Below are 21251 nucleotides of genomic sequence, written 5' to 3'. Positions count from 1 at the left end.
CACTCCCTTTCAGGCAAAACTGGACCATCATGCTTACATACTGTACATTACCTTTTGCATTATATGAATTTATTACTACGTGTTGTCAACCTTGTACTTTTTTTTTATGAATAAATGAAAATGAAAAGAGAGAGAGGTTAGCCTGGTCAGATCCAAACACACCAACTCTGGATGGCAGTTGACTTAACGAGGACACGAGATACTGAGTTATGACACATAAAGCATAGTTGGCGGTAAACTTTCTTAACTTAAATGAGAACAAGACGGAAATTATTTGAGTCAAACAGAATGCTCACCCCAGTGACCCGGGCCCCTGATGCCTTATTTAAAACCAACAGTCACAAATCTTGGATTTAAGTTCGACAACGATTTTAAATTGGAGCAGTGGGTTAACTTTGTTGTACGATGTAGTTTTTAACATCTAAGACTTTTAGCAAAAATTAAATCAGTTTTATCTTTTAACGACTTTGAGCGGGTAATCCATGCTTTTATTTCATCGCGTTTGGACTACTGCAACTCCCTCTACGTTGGAATGAAGCAGGCCTCAATCGCTCGATTGCAGTTAATCCAAAATGCTGCTACTCGCCTTTTAACTGGCACTAAAAAACAATGAACACATTACCCCCATTTTAGCATCCCTTCACTGGCTCCCAGTTCATTTTACAATTCATTTGAAAACGTTGTTGTTTGTTTTTATATCTCTTAACGGATTAGTGCCACAATATACGTCAGACCTTTTAAAAATGTACACCCCCCACAAGGTCAGCTGATCAGTCTCTTCTTGTCGTCCCAAAAACCCGTTTAAAATCCAGAAGGGATCGTAAATTTTCTGCTGTGGCTCCAAAACTCTGGAACAATATCCCTACCAATATCCCCTCTTTAATGACTTTTAAATCACGTCTTAAAAACATATTTTTACTCTTTGGCTTTCAAACCAGCATGAGTTGTGTGATTTTCTCTGGTGTATTCTATTAATTTACTCTTTTATAGTTAAATGTTTTATATTACTGACTCTTCTAGTATGTTTGCCTTAACTTCTGTGCAGCACTTTGTGAAACATCTATTGTTTTTTGAAATGTGCTATATGAATAAAGTGGATTGCATTGGACACTGGCTGCTCTTGTAAGGTAAGTTACGCGGTAAAGAAGGTAATTTCACATGCTAGCTGCCGTTACGTATATCCACCGACAAACACCTGTTCGTGCCTCACGAGTGTTGAAGTGAAGTGAATTATATTTATATAGCGCTTTTCTCTGGTGACTCAAAGCGCTTTTACATAGTGAAACCCAACATCTAAGTTACATTTAAACCAGTGTGGGTGGCACTGGGAGCAGGTGGGTAAAGTGTCTTGCCCAAGGACACTACGGCAGTGATTAGGATGGCGGAAGCGGGGATCGAACCTGGAACCCTCAAGTTGCTGGCACGGCCACTCTACAAACCGAGCTATACCGCTCTATACAGATAGTACTTTATTATACCGAGTGTTGGTCTCACGTTCACCTGCCAACACATACGTATATACATACATATACCAAGGACTATTTTCATTGCTGGACTCTAGAAAGAGGTTCCGCAGCCTTCGTAGCAGAACCTCCGGGTTCTGTAACAGCTTCTTCCCTCAGGCCGTAAGACTCTTGAACACATCAAAATAATCCCCTCAATTCCCCCCAAAAATGGATTTACTCGCTGGAATATAAAGACATACATACATACATACATACATCCATAAACGTGGATGCATATGCAAAAGTGCAATATACCGTATTTTCCGCACTATAAGCCGCACCTAAAAACCACAAATTTTCTCAAAAGCTGACAGTGCGGCTTATAAACCGGTGCGCCTTATATATGGATTAATATTAATATTCATTTTCATAAAGTTTAGGTCTCGCAACTACGGTAAACAGCCGCCATCTTTTTTCCCCGTAGAAGAGGAAGCGCTTCTTCTACGGTAAGCAACCGCCAAGGTAAGCACCCGCCCCCATAGAAGAGGAAGCGCTTCTTCTTCTACTGTAAGCAACCACCAAGGTAAGCACCCGCCCCCGTAGCAGAAGAAGCACGCGGATATTACGTTTCATTTCATTTGTGTGTTTACATCTGTAAAGACCACAAAATGGCTCCTATTAAGAGACACGCGTACAACGCAGAATTCAAACTCAAGGCAATAAGTCACGCAGTAGAACACGGAAATAGAGCAGCAGCGAGAGAATTGAACATAAACGAATCAATGGTGCGTAGGTAGAGGAAGCAACAAGATGACCTGCGCCACTAAGACAGGGAGACAGTGCCGGACGACATACGCCAACATCTGCCAGTGGATTGTAAATGCCTGGGCGGATATATCGGTCTCAACTGTGGTCCGAGCTTTCCGGAAGGCATGATTCACGGAACTGCTGGACAACAACAGCAACATTGACTCTGATGACTTCGACGAGACGGAGCCGGCCATTTTGGATGCCGTTTTCGCCCAACTTTTTAATTCAGACACCGAGGAAGAATTCGAGGGATTTATGAATGAAGAATAACTTCAGAAAGTGGGCTTTAAATGTTTATTTTGTGTGTTGTGTGACATTAACGTTCGAGCAACGTTGAGTTATTGATGTTGCTATTGCTCTGCACTAATTTGAGTGTTACTATTTTTGTGATTGCACATTTGCACATTACATTTTGGGGGTGAACAGAGTTGTTAGAACGCTGGTTTGTAATATATTATTAAAGTTTGACTGACCTATCTGACTGTTTTTTTGACATTCCCTTTAGCGCAGCGTAGGCGCGGCTTATAACCCGGGGCGGCTTATAGGTGAACACAATTTTGAAATATGCTATTCTTTGAAGGTGCGGCTAATAACCCGGGGCGGCTTATAGTGCGGAAAATACGGTAATTATCTGTACAGTAATCTATTTATTTATATCTGCACTTTATTGCTCTTTTATCCTGCACTACAACAAGCTAATGCAACGAAATTTCGTTCTTATCTGTACTGCAAAGTTCAAACTTGAATGCCAATAAAAGGAAGTTTAAGTCTCTAAGTGTAATATACATATACGTATACATATACATACATATACAGTACATACATGTACATACCGTATTTTCCACACTGTAAGGCGCACCTAAAAACCTCAAATTTCCTCAAAAGCTGACAGTGCGCCTTATAATCCGGTGCGCCTTATATATGGACCAATATTGAGCCACAACAGGTCTCGCAACTACGGTAACTACGCCGACTTCATTTTTCCCCTTCTACGGCTGCTTACCGTAGAAGAAGAGCAGCTTCTTCTTCTACGGGGGAAAATGAAGTCGGCGGCTGATTACCGTAGTTGCGAGACCAAACTTTATGTAAAGACCCAAAAATGGCTCCTATTAAGAGACACGCTTACGACGCAGCGTTTAAACTCAAGGCGATCAGTCACGCAGGGAATAGAGCAGCAGCGAGAGACTTTAACATTAACGAATCAATGGTGCGGAAGTGGAGGAAGCAACATGATGACCTGCGCCAAGTAAAGAAGACTAAACAGAGTTTCCGAGGGAACAAAGCGAGATGGCTACAGTTGGAGGACAAACTGGAACAGTGGGTTGTTGAACAGAGAGCAGCAAGTAGAAGTGTCAGTACAATCACTATTTGTTTTGTTGACATTCCCTTTAGCGCAGCTCCATCTAATGGATGCATAACGTAACCCCAGCCTCTACTGTAGCGTCTATTCTATGCGCCTTATATATCAGAATCAGAATCAGAATCAGCTTTGTTGTCATTACGCAGGGTAAAGAGATTGAACAAAGTTTTAAAATAGGCCATTCATTGAAGGTGCGCCTTATAATCCGGTGCGCCTTATAGTGCATAAAATACGGTACATACATACACATATATATATATATATATATATATATATATATATATATATATATACGTATACATCAGCACCTCCAAGTCCGAGTCCATGGTTCTCGCCCGGAGAAGGGTGGAGTGCCATCTCCGGGTTGGGGAGGAGACCCTGCCCCAAGTGGAGGAGTTCAAGTACCTCGGAGTCTTGTTCACGAGTGAGGGAAGAGTGGCTCGTGAGATCGACAGGCGGATCGGTGCGGCATCTTCAGTAATGCGGATGCTGTATCGATCCGTTGTGGTGAAGAAGGAGCTGAGCCGGAAGGCAAAGCTCTCAATTTACCGCTCGATCTATGTTCCCATCCTCACCTATGGTCATGAGCTTTGGGTTATGACCGAAACGGCAAGGGGCTCTCTCCCTTAGAGACAGGGTGAGAAGCTCTGTCATCCGGGGGGGAGCTCAAAGTAAAGCCGCTGCTCCTCCACATCGAGAGGAGCCAGATGAGGTGGTTCGGGCATCTGGTCAGGATGCCACCCGATCGCCTCCCTTCGGGAGGTGTTTAGGGCACATCCGACCGGTAGGAGGCCACGGGGAAGACCCAGGACACGTTGGGAAGACTATGTCTCCCGGCTGGCCTGGGAACGCCTCGGGATCCCCCGGGAAGAGCTGGACGAGGTGGCTGGGGAGAGGGAAGTCTGGGCTTCCCTGCTTAGGCTGCTGCCCCCGCGACCCGACCTCGGATAAGCGGAAGATGGATGGATATACATCGGCTGGGAACATCTCTGCGCTGCTGATCCGTCTCCGCTCGAGATGGTGTCCTGCTGGCCCCACTATGGACTGGACTCTTACTATTATGTTGGATCCACTATGGACTGGACTCTCACAATATTATGTCAGACCCACTCGACATCCATTGCATTCGGTCTCCCCTAGAGGGGGGGGGGGGGGGGTTACCCACATATGCAGTCCTCTCCAAGGTTTCTCATAGTCATTCACATCGACGTCCCACTGGGGTGAGTTTTTCCTTGCCCTTATGTGGGCTTTGTACCGAGGATGTCGTTGTGGCTTGTGCAGCCCTTTGAGACACTTGTGATTTAGGGCTATATAAATAAACATTGATTGATTGATTGATTGGTATACATACATATACACACACATATGTATACATACATATACACATATGTATACATACATATACACATACATATACACATATGTATACATACATATATGTATACATACATATACACATATGTATACATACATATACATATATGTATACATACATATACACATATGTATACATATCATATATGTATACATACATATACATACATATATGTATACGTACATATACATACACAACAATTTATGTATACATACATATATGTATACATACATATACATACACATACATATACAAATATACATATACTTCTACATACATATACATACACATAAATATATGATAAATGGGTTATACTTGTATAGCGCTTTTCTACCTTCAAGGTACTCAAAGTATACATACATATACGTATATATATACGTATACATATACATACATACACATACATACACTTCCACATACATTCACATACTTATAGATACATATAAATACACTTCCACATACATATACATATACACATAAATCTATAATACACCTCACCTTTGCTTTGGAAACGTCGTCGGTATTTCCTCCGAGCTTCAGCCATATCTGCCGCGCAGCCGTGCTCCCGTGCGCTTGTCCCGTGTGGTCCAGCAGCCCGATGATCGTGAACGCCACTTTGAAAACACGCTCCACGCGAGGACGGGCGAACTTCAGCTCGTCCTCTTTATCCTCCGGGACCGTGAACTCGTCCACGGCCTTGGCCTCGCGTTGCTGCCGGGCGGCCGACGAGGAGAGCCTGTTGTCGGGCGGCTCCGCGCAGGCGAGCTCGGTGACTCGCTTCATGCCGAGCAGGGGCCGCGTTGTTGACATTAGCGTCTCTCGGTGCTGGCGTCGCCTCGGACGAGCACGTCTCAATATTCCAAGTCGTCGGCGATGCTAGGACCCTTTGGTGTCTACATGGCTTCTTTTAGTCGGCACTACGGAGCGGCGGAGCGATGTTTATAGCGTGTGATATAAAGAACACCACAGTCTGGTTAGCTAAGAAGTCGGAAGCACCCAATGACGTATGCGGAAAGTCCCACTGGCTACGTCATCAACGGCCGACAAGCCAATGTGTACACCCTATGAGTACTCCATTGTTTATGTGTTGACTTGTGGCGAGGTGCTTTGCGCAAACTAACTGCACGCTGCTCTTTATTCTTACGACATACAAAAACATGAACGTCAGTCTTGTGCAAACCAGGACAAATGTTGTTTTTTTAATTCCACGCCGCATGTTTTGAAAGCACCCACTTCCTGAGACAGTTAGAAAGCTAACAATAGAGGCAAATTCAAACTGTTGTGCAGGAATGTGCAGGCCTGCCTGGTGAAACTGTTCTTGCTGTGGGTGACAATCATATTCTGTTTTGGCAAATTAAAAAAAGGTATTGTGTGCTAAAAAATAACTTGACTATTACTACAAAATAAATAAGTTAGGTAATATTTTTTAATTTTATTTTAAATTTTCAAAATATTATACTTACACTGTTAAGTACATTTGGGAAGTATTTGCAGCGCTTCACTTTTTAGACTGAGACAAACTTTAATGATCCACAAGGGAAATTGTTCCACACAGTAGCTCAGTTACAAAGGATGGAAAGGATAATGCACACGAGGGCAGAAAAAGAGGGCGAAAACAAAATATATAAAGTAGACTAAAAGTGTACCATAGTAGCAATATAAAATATGTGTAATATTTACATATTATATATACACAGTACCGTATGTTTTGGAGTATAAGTCGCTCCGGAGTATAAGCCGCACCGGCCGAAAATGCATAATAAAGAAGGGAAAAAACTAGGGATGTCCGATAATGGCTTTTTGCCGATATCCGATATTCCGATATTGTCCAACTCTTTAATTACAGATACCGATATCAACCGATACTGATGTATACAGTCGTGGAATTAACACATTATTATGCCTAATTTGGACAACCAGGTATGGTGAAGACAAGGTCATTTTTTTTAAATATTAATAAAATAAAATAAGATAAATAAATTAAAGTTAAAGTTAAAGTTAAAGTACCAATGATTGTCACACACACACTAGGTGTGGCGAGATTATTCTCTGCATTTGACCCATCACCCTTGATCACCCCCTGGGAGGTGAGGGGAGCAGTGGGCAGCAGCGGTGGCCGCGCCCGGGAATCATTTTGGTGATTTAACCCCCAATTCCAACCCTTGATGCTGAGTGCCAAGCAGGGAGGTAATGGGTCCCATTTTTATAGTCTTTGGTATGACTCGGCCGGGGTTTGAACTCACAACCTACCGATCTCAGGGCGGACACTCTAACCACTAGGCCACTGAGTAGGTATAAAAACATTTTCTTGAATAAAAAAGAAAGTAAAACAATATAAAAACAGTTACATAGAAACTAGTAATAAATGAAAATGAGTAAAATTAACTGTTAAAGGTTAGTGCTATTAGTGGACCAGCAGCACGCACAATCATGTGTGCTTACGGACTGTATCCCTTGCAGACTGTATTGATATATCCATCCACCCATTTTCTACTACTTAATCCCTTCGGGGTCGCGGGGGGCAATGGAGCCTATCTCAGATATATATTGATATATAATGTAGGAACCAGAATATTAATAACAGAAAGAAACAACCCTTAAATGGGGGAGGGAGGTTTTTCGGGTTGGTGCACTAATTGGAAGTGTATCTTGTGTTTTTTATGTTGATTTAATAAAAAAACTAAGCAAAAAAACCCGATACCGATAATAAAAAAAACGATACTGATAATTTCCGATATTATATTTTAAAGCCTTTATCGGCCGATAATATCGGCAGGCCGATATTATCGGACATCTCTAGAAAAAACATATATAAGTCGCACTGGAGTATAAGTCGCATTTTTTGGGGAAATGTATTTGATAAAAGCCAACACCAAGAATAGACATTTGAAAGGCAATTTAAAATAAATAAAGAATAGTGAACAACAGGCTGAATAAGTGTACGTTATATGAGGCATAAATAACCAACTGAGAACGTGCCTGGTATGTTAACGTAACATATTATGGTAAGAGTCATTCAAATAACTATAACATATAGAACATGCTATACGTTTACCAAACAATCTGTCACTCCTAATCGCTAAATCCCATGAAATCTTATACGTCTAGTCTCTTACGTGAATGAGCTAAATAATATTATTTGATATTTTACAGTAATGTGTTAATAATTTCACACATAAGTCGCTCCTGAGTATAAGTCTATATGAACAAAACTGCGACTTATAGTCCGAAAAATACGGTATATATTATATACTGATATATTATTATCCGTCCATCCATTTTCTACTGCTAGTCCCTTTTTTTGGGGTCGCGGGGGGTGCTGGAGCCTATCCAAGCTGTACTCCGGTGGAAGGCGGGGTACACCCTGGACAAGTCGCCACCTCATCACAGGATATATTATTATATTGTATTTTTATATAATATATACAATATATAACAAATCCCAATTACCATGTACAATATTACAGTATATGTAACAGCTGCAGCAAAAAAAAAGGGCAGCATAAATTTAGAGTAGATCCAGCAGAAAATATACATTATAAACAAAAACATAAACGCCAATCTTGTGCAAACCAGGACAAATGTTTTTTTTTATTCCACGCCGCATGTTTTGAAAGCTCCCACTTCCTGAGACAGTTAGAAAGCTAACAATAGAGGCAAATTCAAACTGTTTTGCAGGAATTATCTTGTTGTGGGTGACAATCATCATGTTCTGTTTTAGCAAATTAAGGAAGGTATTGTGTGCTAAAAACTAACTTGACTATTTCAAATGTATACCTGCAAAATAAATAAGTAAGGTAATATTTTTTAATTTTATTTTATATTTTCAAAATATTATACTTACACTGTTAAGTGCATCTGGAAAGTATTTACAGCGCTTCACTTTTTAGACTTAGACAAACTTTAACGATCCATAAGGGAAATTGTTCCACACAGTAGCTCAGTTACAAAGGATGGAAAGGATAAGAATAGAAAGGATAATGCACTTAAGGGCACACAAATATAATAGAATATAATGCCTTTTATTGTCACTATACACAGGTACAATGACATTAAAAGCAACTCCAGTATCAGTGCGACAGTCTATAAATATGCAAAACATAGGAAGGAAAGAAAAGAAAAATAGTGCAAAAGGAGGTAAGGTGCACAGTCCAGTCCTGAGAACCAATGTTCTGAATGTGTTGTTTAAATATTAAATATTATACTGTATACATATATACAGAAGCATTCAGACTGTGGGTGGATAATAAAAATTGCACACAGAGAGGTGCTAAACTATAAAATCAGTGCCTATGAGAGTTAGTTAGTTTAGTCTTTATTTGAAGGGACAATGCACAGAGACATTAAGCTCAAAGACAGATATGTTCTGTACCAGATTATAGCTAAATAGCTAATTTCCATCTGCAGTCCCTGGCCACCTAAATTAAAGGGATACACAAATCATGCAATACAATTATGACAATAAAATAAAAGATATTATCAAACGTTCAAACCATTTTTAAAAATATAAATAAATACAAATATTAATTATTTCAAAGCAAGTTAACCATCAAATTGTGCAATGTAAAAGTAGCAATAGATTTCATGGTAAAATTTACTGTGATTTTTACAGCATTTTTCTCTAAATGAAAAAATCTGTACTTTTTTTATTGTAATAAACTTTGGTGCCGTTTTGACATTTACAGTAATACACCGAAAAATCTAGTTGTTGATTTGCGGTAAAAACAACAAAAAACTAACTGTTCTGTACCAGATTATAGCTAAATAGCTCATTTCCATCTGCAGTCCCTGGCCACCTAAATTAAAGGGATACAAAAATCATGCAATACAATTATGACAATAAAATCATACACAAGTATTAAGAAAAAAGTCATAAAATACCCTTTCATGGACACACACTTAATATACAATACAACCACGCCTCACCAGTTCACCCTGGTTATGGCTTTTATGGGAAAAAACTGTTCTTGAGTCTTGTTTTGTCTTAGACCTGATGACCCTGTAGCGCCTTCCTGAGGGCAGCAGGTCAAACAGGTCTTAGCCAGGGTGGGATCGGTCCTTGATAATGTTGGTAGCTCTGCTGAGGCAGCGGGAGGTTTAAATGTCTGTCAGGGCAAAAAGAGGGCGAAAACAAAATGTATACCATAGTAGCAATATAAAATATAACGTATATGTAATATTTACATATAATATATACACAGTATATAGTATGTACTGATATATTATATTCCTATATAATATATACAATATATAACAAATCCCAATTACCATGTACAATATTACAGTATATGTGACAGCTGCAGAAAAAAAAGAAAAAAGGGCAGCATAAATAGAGAGTAGATCCAGCAGAAAATATACATTATAAACAAAGGGAGGTAGCTAACATGTCAGGTGTCAGGAAATAGACAGCTGGATGGAGTGCGGAATGAAGGAGTTCTTGAATCGCACAGTGTGGAAACGAAGTTGAGGGAGGAGCCTGTTGGAGTATGAACTCTGCTGTCCCTCAATTGTCCGGAGGAGTGGGTGGGCAGGATTGTCCATGATTTTTGTCCAGTGTCCTCCTGTCCCTCCCTGACACAAACGCCTCCAACCGTGTGCCAATAGTTTGGCCGGCTTTCCGGATCAGTTTTTTTTAATCCGGTTTAAGTCCCTTTTGCTGGTGCTGCTCCCCCAACAAACCACTGCAAAGTACAGGGCGCTGGCCACAACAGACTGATAAAAGATCTCCAACAGCTTGCTGCACACATTAAAGGACCGAAGCTTCCTCAGGAAAAAGAGTCTGCTCGTGCCCTTCTTGTAAACAGCTTTACTGTTGTCCTTCCAGTCCAGTCTGCTGTTCAAGTGGACTCCGAGGTACTTGTACTGCTCCACTACTGCCACCGCCTGGCCCTGGATGTTGATGGGATCCACAGGGGTCATTTTCTTCTTGAAGTCAATGACCGGCTCTTTCATACTTGCCAACCTTGAGACCTCCGATTTCGGGAGGTGGGGGGCGTGGTCGGTGGTGGTACATGGGCGTGGTTGAGGGAGGGGGCGTGGTTAAGAGGGGAGGTGTATATTGACAGCTAGAATTCACCAAGTCAAGTATTTCATACACATATTTATATATATATATATATATATATATATATATATATATACATACATACATATATATACATACATACATACATATATATATATATATATATATATATATATATATATATATATATATATATATATATATATATATATATATATATATATATATATATATATATATATCTACATCCTGAAAATATGCAAACAAAACTGTGTTTAGATAATTGATACTTCAAACTTGCATAAATAAATCTTAAGGAATATAACATAACTTGGCTTCTGAGAGCTTCAAAATGTAATGAATAAAATGCTAAAGTTGTTGATAAACAAGCCAATTATTTTAATAATTAAATATGGTCATTATAAATGAATTATTATGATCATTTAAAATTAACGATTTCAAATACGTTTATTTTAATGTATAATTCTATGGCTGGATGTAATAAGGAGTCAGAAAAAAATAAAAATACAAATACAATAAATTTTGATGTTTTTAGAAAAATATAGTACAATTTTAATTTTTAATTTTTAAATTAATAAATATATTTATTTTTAGGTAAGATAAACATAATAATACAATTTATCTCTAGTCTGGATGACTTAGTTCTTGTCACCCCGTTGTCCTCCCGTCATAAAGAAAAGGCTGTCCTCACTCTGGTCCGCATGGAGCTGGAGGGGGCGTGGCCTCCAGCTCCGGCTGAAAATCGGGAGATTTTCGGGAGAATATTTGTCCCAGGAGGTTTTCGGGGGAGGCGCTGAATTTCGGGAGTCTCCCGGAAAATTCGGGAGGGTTGGCAAGTATGGGCTCTTTGGTCTTGTCCACATTAAGGAGCAGAGGGTTCGACTGAGACCACTCCACAAAGTCAGCGATCAGTGTCATGTACTCCTGTACTTTTCCGCATTTTGTTACGTTACAGCCTTATTAAAAAATGGAATAAATAAATTTTTGTTCATTCTACACATAATAGCTCTAATAACAATGTATTTTTTTATATATAAAAAAAAAATCACATGTACATAAGTACTGTATTCACAGCCTTTGCTCAATACTTTGTTGATGCACCTTTGGCAGCAATAACAGCCTCAAGTCTTTTTAAATATGATGCCACAAGCTTGGCGGCAATTTTGCCCATTCCTCTTTGTAGCACAACTCAAGCTACATCAGCTTGGATGGGAAGTGTTAGTTTTCTTCCAGGATGTCATTCATCTTTCGCCTGACTGGACTCTCAGTTCCTACCGCTAAAAACACCCCCACAGCATAGTGCTGCCACCACCATGGTATTGGCCTGGTGATGAGTGGTGCCTGGTTTCTTCCACTCTTGATGTCTGGCATTCACGCCAAAGAGTTAAATCTTTGTCTCATCAGACCAGATACTTTTGTTTCTCATGGTCTGAGTGTCTTTCAGGTGCATTTTGCGTTGACCCTGCATCTCAGGAAACAGAGTGGACCGACACCAGCAGATGACATGGCACCCCAAACCATCACCCAACCATGCAAATTTTGCATGCCTCAAGTCTTTTTAAATATGATGCCACAAGCTTGGCGGCAATTTTGCCCATTCCTCTTTGTAGCACAACTCAAGCTACATCAGCTTGGATGGGAAGTGTTAGTTTTCTTCCAGGATGTCATTCATCTTTCGCCTGACTGGACTCTCAGTTCCTACCGCTAAAAACACCCCCACAGCATAGTGCTGCCACCACCATGGTATTGGCCTGGTGATGAGTGGTGCCTGGTTTCTTCCACTCTTGATGTCTGGCATTCACGCCAAAGAGTTAAATCTTTGTCTCATCAGACCAGATACTTTTGTTTCTCATGGTCTGAGTGTCTTTCAGGTGCATTTTGCGTTGACCCTGGATCTCAGGAAACAGAGTGGACCGACACCAGCAGATGACATGGCACCCCAAACCATCACCCAACCATGCAAATTTTGCATTTCCTTTGGAAATCGAGGTCCCAGAGTCTGGAGGAAGACAGGAGAGGCACAGGATCCACGTTGCCTGAAGTCTAGTGTAAATTTCCACCATCAGTGATGGTTTGGGGTGCCATGTCATCTGCTGGTGTCGGTCCACTCTGTTTCCTGAGATCCAGGGTCAACGCAGCCGTCTACCAGCAAGTTTTAGAGCACTTCATGCTTCCTGCTGCTGACCTGCTCTATGGAGATGGAGATTTCAAGTTCCAACAGGACTTGGCGCCTGCACACAGCGCAAAATCTACCCGTGCCTGGTTTACGGACCATGGTATTTCTGTTCTAAATTGGCCCGCCAACTCCCCTGACCTTAGCCCCATAGAAAATCTGTGGGGTATTGTGAAAAGGAAGATGCAGAATGCCAGACCCAAAAACGCAGAAGAGTTGAAGGCCACTATCAGAGCAACCTGGGCTCTCATAACACCTGAGCAGTGCCAGAAACTCATCGACTCCATGCCACGCCGCATTAACGCAGTAATTGAGGCAAAAGGAGCTCCAACCAAGTATTGAGTATTGTACATGCTCATATTTTTCATTTTCATACTTTTCAGTTGGCCAACATTTCTAAAAATCCCTTTTTTGTATTAGCCTTAAGTAATATTCTAATTTTGTGACACACGGAATTTTGGATTTTCATTTGTTGCCACTTCAAATCATCAAAATTAAATGAAATAAACATTTGAATGCATCAGTCTGTGTGCAATGAATAAATATAATGTACAAGTTACACCTTTTGAATGCAATTACTGAAATAAATCAAGTTTTTCAAAATATTCTAATTTACTGGCTTTTACCTGTATATACAGTATATATATATATATATGAATATGCATATATATATATATATATATATATATATATAAATATATATAAATATATACTGTATATAAATATATATATATATATATATATATATAAATATATATATACTGTATATATAAACTTTACTTTAAAAGCTAGCAGCTCAGTCACCAGAATTTTACAGTAAAAGCAGTGTTTTTGTTTTTTACAGCATATAAAAAGATTGAATAAATAGAATGGAATGGAAAAACAATACCCCTGTTTTTAGGGGTAAAATTCAAGCAACAGAGCTGCCAGTTTGTTAGTTTTTTTTACCGTAAAATCTTCTTGTTTTAATGTTTTTTTTGTTTGTTTTGTAATGTTTTAGTGTCTTACAGTATATGGAATAAGTTGATTTTACGGTAAAAAAAACTCAGTCGGCGGAATTAAACCGTAAAATCTTTTGGCAATTTTACAGTCTACAATTTGATTGATAATTTGTTTTGAAATCATAAGTCAAGAAGATATTTAAACACAGTATTTATCTTTATTTTAACAAAAACATTGTTTGGAATACACGATAATATAATAATTGAATTTTGATAATATTGAATTTTAAAATATATGCAATTGCACGCAGTACATGATTTGTAGTGTCAAAAAGGGAAAGAACAAATATATTTAGTAAGAAAAGATTAAGCATTTTATCAACGCACATTATTTCCAGGCTTTCGCGGGCCACATAAAATAATGTGGCGGGCCAGATTTGGCCCCCGGGCCTTGAATTTGACACCTATGTTCTTAATTGCTATTGGTAAATGGGTTATACTTGTATAGCGCTTTTCTACCTTCAAGGTACTCAAAGCACTTTGACACTGTTTCCACATTCACCCGTTCGGAAGCTGGGGTTCGAACCAAGAACCCTGAAGTTGCCGGCAATTGTGGCTACAGTTACCAAAAGAGCCACGCCGGCCATCGTTGCCGTAATGATTTAAATTGCATGTCTTTTAAAGTTTAATATTTGATCTTGCAAAAACATGTTATCATAGACAAAATGTGCAACTGGCTTAAGAAATGAGTCCTGAAATATTCATCAAAAATAAAAAGCTGCAACAATGATGTCATGAAAATCACAGTTTTGTGATGTCATCCTCTGACATACTTACAAGGTACTTGTTGACCCACCCATCCAACTTATATACCACGCTGTTTAGACCAGTGGTTCTTAACCTTGTTGGAGGTACCGAACACCACCAGTTTCATATGCGCATTCACCGAACCCTTCTTTAGTGAAAAATACATTTTTTTTTTTTTTCAAATTCAAGAAAAAGTCATATGTTTTTTTACTGGTGCACAAAATGAACCGTGCATGAACATCACCTTGTTCAAAGAACAAAACCAACACAGTGCATGAACTCACAACAAATTACACACCTTACACCCATTACCATGAATTGATTAATGTGGACGCCGACTTAAACAAGTTGAAAAACTTATTCGGGTGTTCCCATTTAGTGGTCAATTGTACGGAATATGTACTGTACTGTGTAAACTGTACTGTTTCATACAATGTATTATCTTCCTTTGCAATCTGCTAGTAAAAGTTTCAATCGATCAATCAAACAACCTGCAAATCAGATGGAAAATTAGAGGGAACATTGTTTGGGGGTATCCATAATACGCTGATAGGGAGAAGTTTTTATTTACACGATAAGTCGGATGTGTCTTTACCGCCGTGGCGGAGGCTCTGCCGAACCCCTGAGGCCGACTCACCGAATCCCTAGCGTTTGATCGAACCTATAAGAACCACTGGTTTAGACTCTATCACCAGGACTTTACACTCCGGAAGGATCGTCTGTCAATCACTGGGGCATTTGTGAAGAGTGAATGGGTTGGATGATGAATGGAAACTGAGTTTATAGAACAGAGCAGTCGTTTTCAAATTTTTGTTCACCAAGTACCATCTCAGAAAACACTTGGCTTTCCAAGGACTACCATAATGACCAACATTAAAATACAGTCACGAAGTAGGCCTCAATCTTAATTAAAAACAAAGCAGAGGTTTTATTTTACAATTAACATTTTTAGCCACTGTATGATTACACACAGTTTGAACAGTAACACTCAGTTTGAATATTTAACTCAGTGATTATTTGGCATGCCACTAGATGGAGTCCGCGTACCATAGTTTGAGAGTCCCTGGGATGGAAGAAATGGAGCAATGCTGTCACATTTAATTTTGATGACAGCTTCGGGAATACGCATTTTCTAATTGAGAATCAATATTTCACATGTTTAAATGTAGTCCAAAAACACATCAAGTAGAGTTCCCTTGAAACTTAACGAAGGGCCGCGTTGTTTCAAGGCAAGGGTATTCTAATGAATAATTCACTTCTCTCTCCAGGATTGCATAGACAAGCAAGGATTCACAAGAGCTTCAACTAGTCTCATGCATGAAGCATGTGGAAAATGACTAGATGTGTACTTGGCTGCAATGTCTGTTCATTCAAACGTTTTAGGTACTTGCAGTCCCTAGATGGTGCTGTAAGCTTCTGCATGGCGGTGTCCCTCTGCAGCCGCTCTGCTCTGGACACTCAGGTGACAGGAAAATAGACTTCAAATCAGTGCTTTTTTTTCTCCATTACAATTATGTCCAATTATGTTATAAAAATGCAGATAGTGTTATTGAAGAATGTACACGGCAATGACGTGACATGATAACATCTAAACTGACTTCCTGAACAGCGGCTATTTTAAAACCCTGATACAGTATGAGGATGTAAAACCAGACAGAAAGTGAGACTGTGTGCTGCATGTACAAAGGAAACATGCCTTACTTGGAGTAACTAAATGTACGACTACTTAAATACGCTGATTCCTGTTCTGAGTCCACTAGATTGCAGTAGATCATTGCATTGTACTTTATCCGTTCTAAGTGTAAGGGACACATCCTTTTTAAATGTAATGGTTCTCATTACACACCTTTTTAAATGTAATGGTTCTCATTACACACACACACACACGCACGCGCGCACGCACGCACACACACACACACACACACACACACACACACACACACACACACACACACACACACACACACACACACACACACACACACACACACACACACTCTTGTATTTCTTACCTTCTTGAGACCTCCGAAATATGCCTGCCTCATTACGACCACCCTTTCTAGATACATAAAGACGTGTATTTACAACATTATTAATATATACATACTATGCAAACATAAAAACGCTTGTTGTGAAAAATGAGCTGGAATTTTTTACAAGAAAAATTTAAAATTTTGGCAGTGTTATAATAAAAGTCGTAATTTTACTCAACGCCAGTCAAAATCTTACGAGAAAAACTGAACATTTGTGCAATATTATGATAATAGTTGGAATGTTACTCAATAACAGTTGCAATTTTACAAGAAAAGTTTAGAATTTTGGCAATTTTATGAAAAGAGTCGAAACGTTACTCGACAAAAGTCGTAATTTTATAAAAAAACTTAAAAATGTTGCCACTATTATTTTGCTTGGCAAAATATGACAAAAGTCACAATTTTACTCAAAAAATGTCACTATTTTACAAGAACTACCAAAAAAAATTGGCACTATTGTGATAAGTCAGAATTTTATATGACAAATGTCACAATTTAGCATTAAAAAGTAATAATTTTACATAAAAAAGTTATAATTTTACGAGAAAAATTGCAATATTACAGAAGCAGAAAAAATATGAGAAATTATTCCCAGTTTCATAAGAAAAAGGTCGACACATTGTGAGAAAATGTTTTTGTTTGTAATTGTTTTTTAATCTTCATTATTTACTGCAAGTTATTACAGTATGTATTTATATACATCCAGCCATCCATTTTCTACCGCTTATTCCCTTTTTGGGGTCGCTGGAGCCTATCTCAGCTACAATCGGGCGGAAGGCGGGGTACACCCTGGACAAGTCGCCACCTCATCGCAGTATTTAAATACATCTTTATTATTATTATTTTTAATTAATTTTGGCCAAAGGGGGCACTTTTCAATTACTTACACACACGTGTCATTACATATGTTGATCAGAGAAGGAGCACTTCAGTTTTTTACACACACTTGTTATTTCATATGTTGACCAGAGGGGGAGCTCTTTCAAAACCGACACACAGTCAATTTGAAAAATCCCTCCTTATTGGGACCACCCTAATTTTGATAGGGTGCAAATGAGACATTCTCTATTAGATGCAATGGTTCTCCCTATTGGGACCATAAATGATAAATGGGTTGTACTTGTATAGCGCTTTTCTACCTTTAAGGTACTCAAAGCGCTTTGACACTACTTCCACATTTACCCATTCACACACACATTCACACACTGACTAACCAGCACCCATCAGGAGCAAGGGTGAATTGTCTTGCTCAGGACACAACGGACATGACGAGGTTGGTACTAGGTGGGGATTGAACCAGGGACCCTCGGGTCGCGCACGGCCACTCTTCCAATGCGCCACGCCATGATTTATGTCCGAACTTGTTCACCGCTCCTCATATGGAAGGCACTTTTCCTTGTTGATGTCTCAAGAAGGGTAGAAACACACACACACACACACACACACACACACACACACACACACACACACACACACACACACACACACACACACACACACACACACACACACACACACACACGAAAAAAAGAGGCAAATATTTGGTTTAAGGCTTTTTTCTGCTTAACAATCCCATTCAAAACACATACAGTCTACACCATGTGTCAGACTCAAGGCCCGGGGGCCAGATGTGGCCCGCAACTTCATTTTATTTGGCCCTCGAAAGCCTGGAAATAATATGTATCAGTAACACTTTAGTATGGGGAACATATTCACCATTAATTAGTTGCTTATTAAAGTAACAACAACTTAATTTAGAGTTATTTGGACACTAGGGGAACATATAAGGGTTAGGGTTTTTACCATGAATTGATTAACGTGGACCCCGACTAAAACAAGTTGAAAAACTTATTCGGGTGTTACCATTTAGTGGTCAATTGTATGGAATATGTACTCTACTTTGCAATCTACTAATAAAAGTTTCAATCAATCAATCAATCAATCAAAAGGGTTACTAATAAGCAATAATTCTGAGGTTATTGAGGGAAGACTCTTAGTTAATGGCTTACTGGTTGTATAATAAGGCCATGCAGAATAAGGCACTGATAAGTAATTAATAATGACTAATTAAGAGCCAATATATTACTAATTTGCATGTTAATAAGAAACTAATTAATGGTGAACATGTGTTCCCCATACGTAAGTGTTACCGTATCAATAAAGTACTGTAACTTTTCTTACTAAATGTATTCTTTCTTTCTATTTTGGGAGAAAAAAATACATACGTAATCGCAAATTATGTTAATTTAAATATTGTCTAATTATGCAAAAATATATTATCAAACATTCAAACCATTTTTAAAAATAGAAATAAATACAAATATTAATTATTTCAAAGCAAGTTAACCATCAAATTGTGCAATGTAAAAGTAGCAATAGATTTCATGGTAACATTTACTGTGGTTTTTACAACATTTTTCTCTAAATGAAAAAATCTGTACTTTTTTTATTGTAATAAACTTTGGTGCCGTTTTGGCATTTACAGTAATACACCGAAAAATCTACAGTTGTTGATTTGCGGTAAAAAACAAAAAACTAACTTGCAGCTCAGATGCCAAAATGTTTATGTAAAATTGCAGTATTTTTTATTTACAGTAAAAAAAACTAATGTAAATTTTACAGTAAAATTCTGGCAACTGAGCTGCCTTTTTTTAATTTTTACCATAAAAACAGCAGTACTGTTTTTCCATTTACGGTAATATACACTCAATTTTGAGGTGAAATTATTGCAACTTACTATATATTTTTTCTTTTTACATTTTAGTGTTTTAAAAATCTACTATATATACATATATATTTTGGGTGGTTATCTAGATATGTTCTTATAAAGTAAAACACCTAATTAAAAGTTTTTCTTTTACATGTGTTTTAAATAACAGGTTTCAACCAAATTCCTATGATAATTACTATTTTAGTGCTTTTAAACATAGTCTGTGTATGGGGCGGCAGCGGCGTTGAACCTAAGGTGGGTTGGGGGCCCTTCAGGAGTCTTGTGTAAGGGGGCCCAGAATTTCGTGCTAAGCCCCTGATGTCAACGCAAGTCATACTTTTTGAACCACTCAAAACATACAAAAAAAACCCAAACCAGTGAAGTTGTGTAAATCGTTGGGTAAATCATAAATAAAAACAGAATACAATGATTTGCAAATCACACCCACTCTTTTACTACGATGCCACGCTTTTGTAACACGTGCAGAATGTGGCCTGGCATTGTCTTGCTGAAATAAGCAGGGGCGTCCATGAAAAAGACATTGCTTGGATGGCAACATATGTTGCTCCAAAACCTGTATGTACCTTTCAGCATTAATGGTGCCTTCACAGATGTGTAAGTAACCCATGCCTTGGGCACAAATACACTCCCATACCATCGCAGATGCTGGCTTTTGAACGTTGCGCCTGTAACAGTCCGGATGGTTATTTTCCTTTTTGGGCCGGAGGACACGACTTCCACAGTTTCCAAAAACTATTTGAAATGTAGACTTGTCAGACCACTGAACACTTTTCCAATTTGCATCAGTCCATCTTAGATGAGCTCGGGCCCAGCGAAGCCTGCGGCGTTTCTGGGTGTTGTTGATAAATGGCTTTCGCTTTGCATAGTAGAGTTTTAACTTGCACTTACAGATGTAGCGACAAACTATAGTTACTGACAGAGGCTGTCTGAAGTGTTCCTGAGCCCATGTGGTGATATCCTTTACACACCGATATCGCTTTTTTATGCAGTACCGCCTGAGGGATCGAAGGTCACGGGCATTGTCGCTTACGTGCAGTGATTTCTCCATATTCTCTGAACCTTTTGATGATATTACGGACCGTAGATGGTGAAATCCCTAAATTCCTTGCAATAGCTTGTTGAGAAATGTTGTTCTTAAACCGTTCGACCATTTGCTCACGTATTTGTTCACAAAGTGGTGACCCTCGCCCCATCCTTGTTTGTGAATGACTGAGCATTTCACGGAAGCTGCTTTTATACCCATTCATGGCACCCACCTGTTTCCAATTAGCCTGTTCACCTGTGGAATGTTCCAAATAAGTGTTCTCAGTTTTTTTGCTACTTGTGCCAGATTTTTTTTAAACATGTTGCAGGCATAAAATTCCAAATGAGCTAATATTTGCAAAAAATAACAGAGTTTTCTAGTTCAATCGTTAAGTATGTTGTCTTTGCAGTCTATTCAATTGAATATAAGTTGAAAAGGATTTGCAAATCATTGTACTCTGTTTTTATTTACCATTTACACAACGTGCCAACTTCACTGGTTTTGTA

At 38.9% G+C, this 21251-nt stretch overlaps 1 protein-coding gene and 1 long non-coding RNA gene across 2 annotated transcripts in view; both read right to left on the bottom strand.

The window, feature by feature from the left end:
* Positions 1–6040, bottom strand: part of n4bp1 (nedd4 binding protein 1) — a 35933-nt gene extending 29893 nt beyond the window's left edge. The window contains exon 1 of the mRNA XM_061970266.2: positions 5489–6040. Within this exon, the coding sequence (XP_061826250.1) occupies positions 5489–5800 (312 nt within the window). The 5' untranslated portion in view covers positions 5801–6040. The remainder of the gene's footprint in view (positions 1–5488) is intronic.
* A 3034-nt stretch (positions 6041–9074) lies between these two features.
* The window catches only part of LOC133612162 (uncharacterized), a 30645-nt gene continuing 18468 nt past the window's right edge, over positions 9075–21251 (bottom strand). Inside the window, exon 5 of the long non-coding RNA XR_009816090.2 lies at positions 9075–10095. This is a non-coding gene — a long non-coding RNA (uncharacterized lncRNA). The remainder of the gene's footprint in view (positions 10096–21251) is intronic.

Source organism: Nerophis lumbriciformis, linkage group LG10 (assembly GCF_033978685.3).
Source record: "Nerophis lumbriciformis linkage group LG10, RoL_Nlum_v2.1, whole genome shotgun sequence".
Classification (NCBI taxonomy): domain Eukaryota; kingdom Metazoa; phylum Chordata; class Actinopteri; order Syngnathiformes; family Syngnathidae; genus Nerophis; species Nerophis lumbriciformis.
Note: the sequence above shows the minus strand (reverse complement) of the source record. Positions and strands in the feature narration are given on the sequence as shown.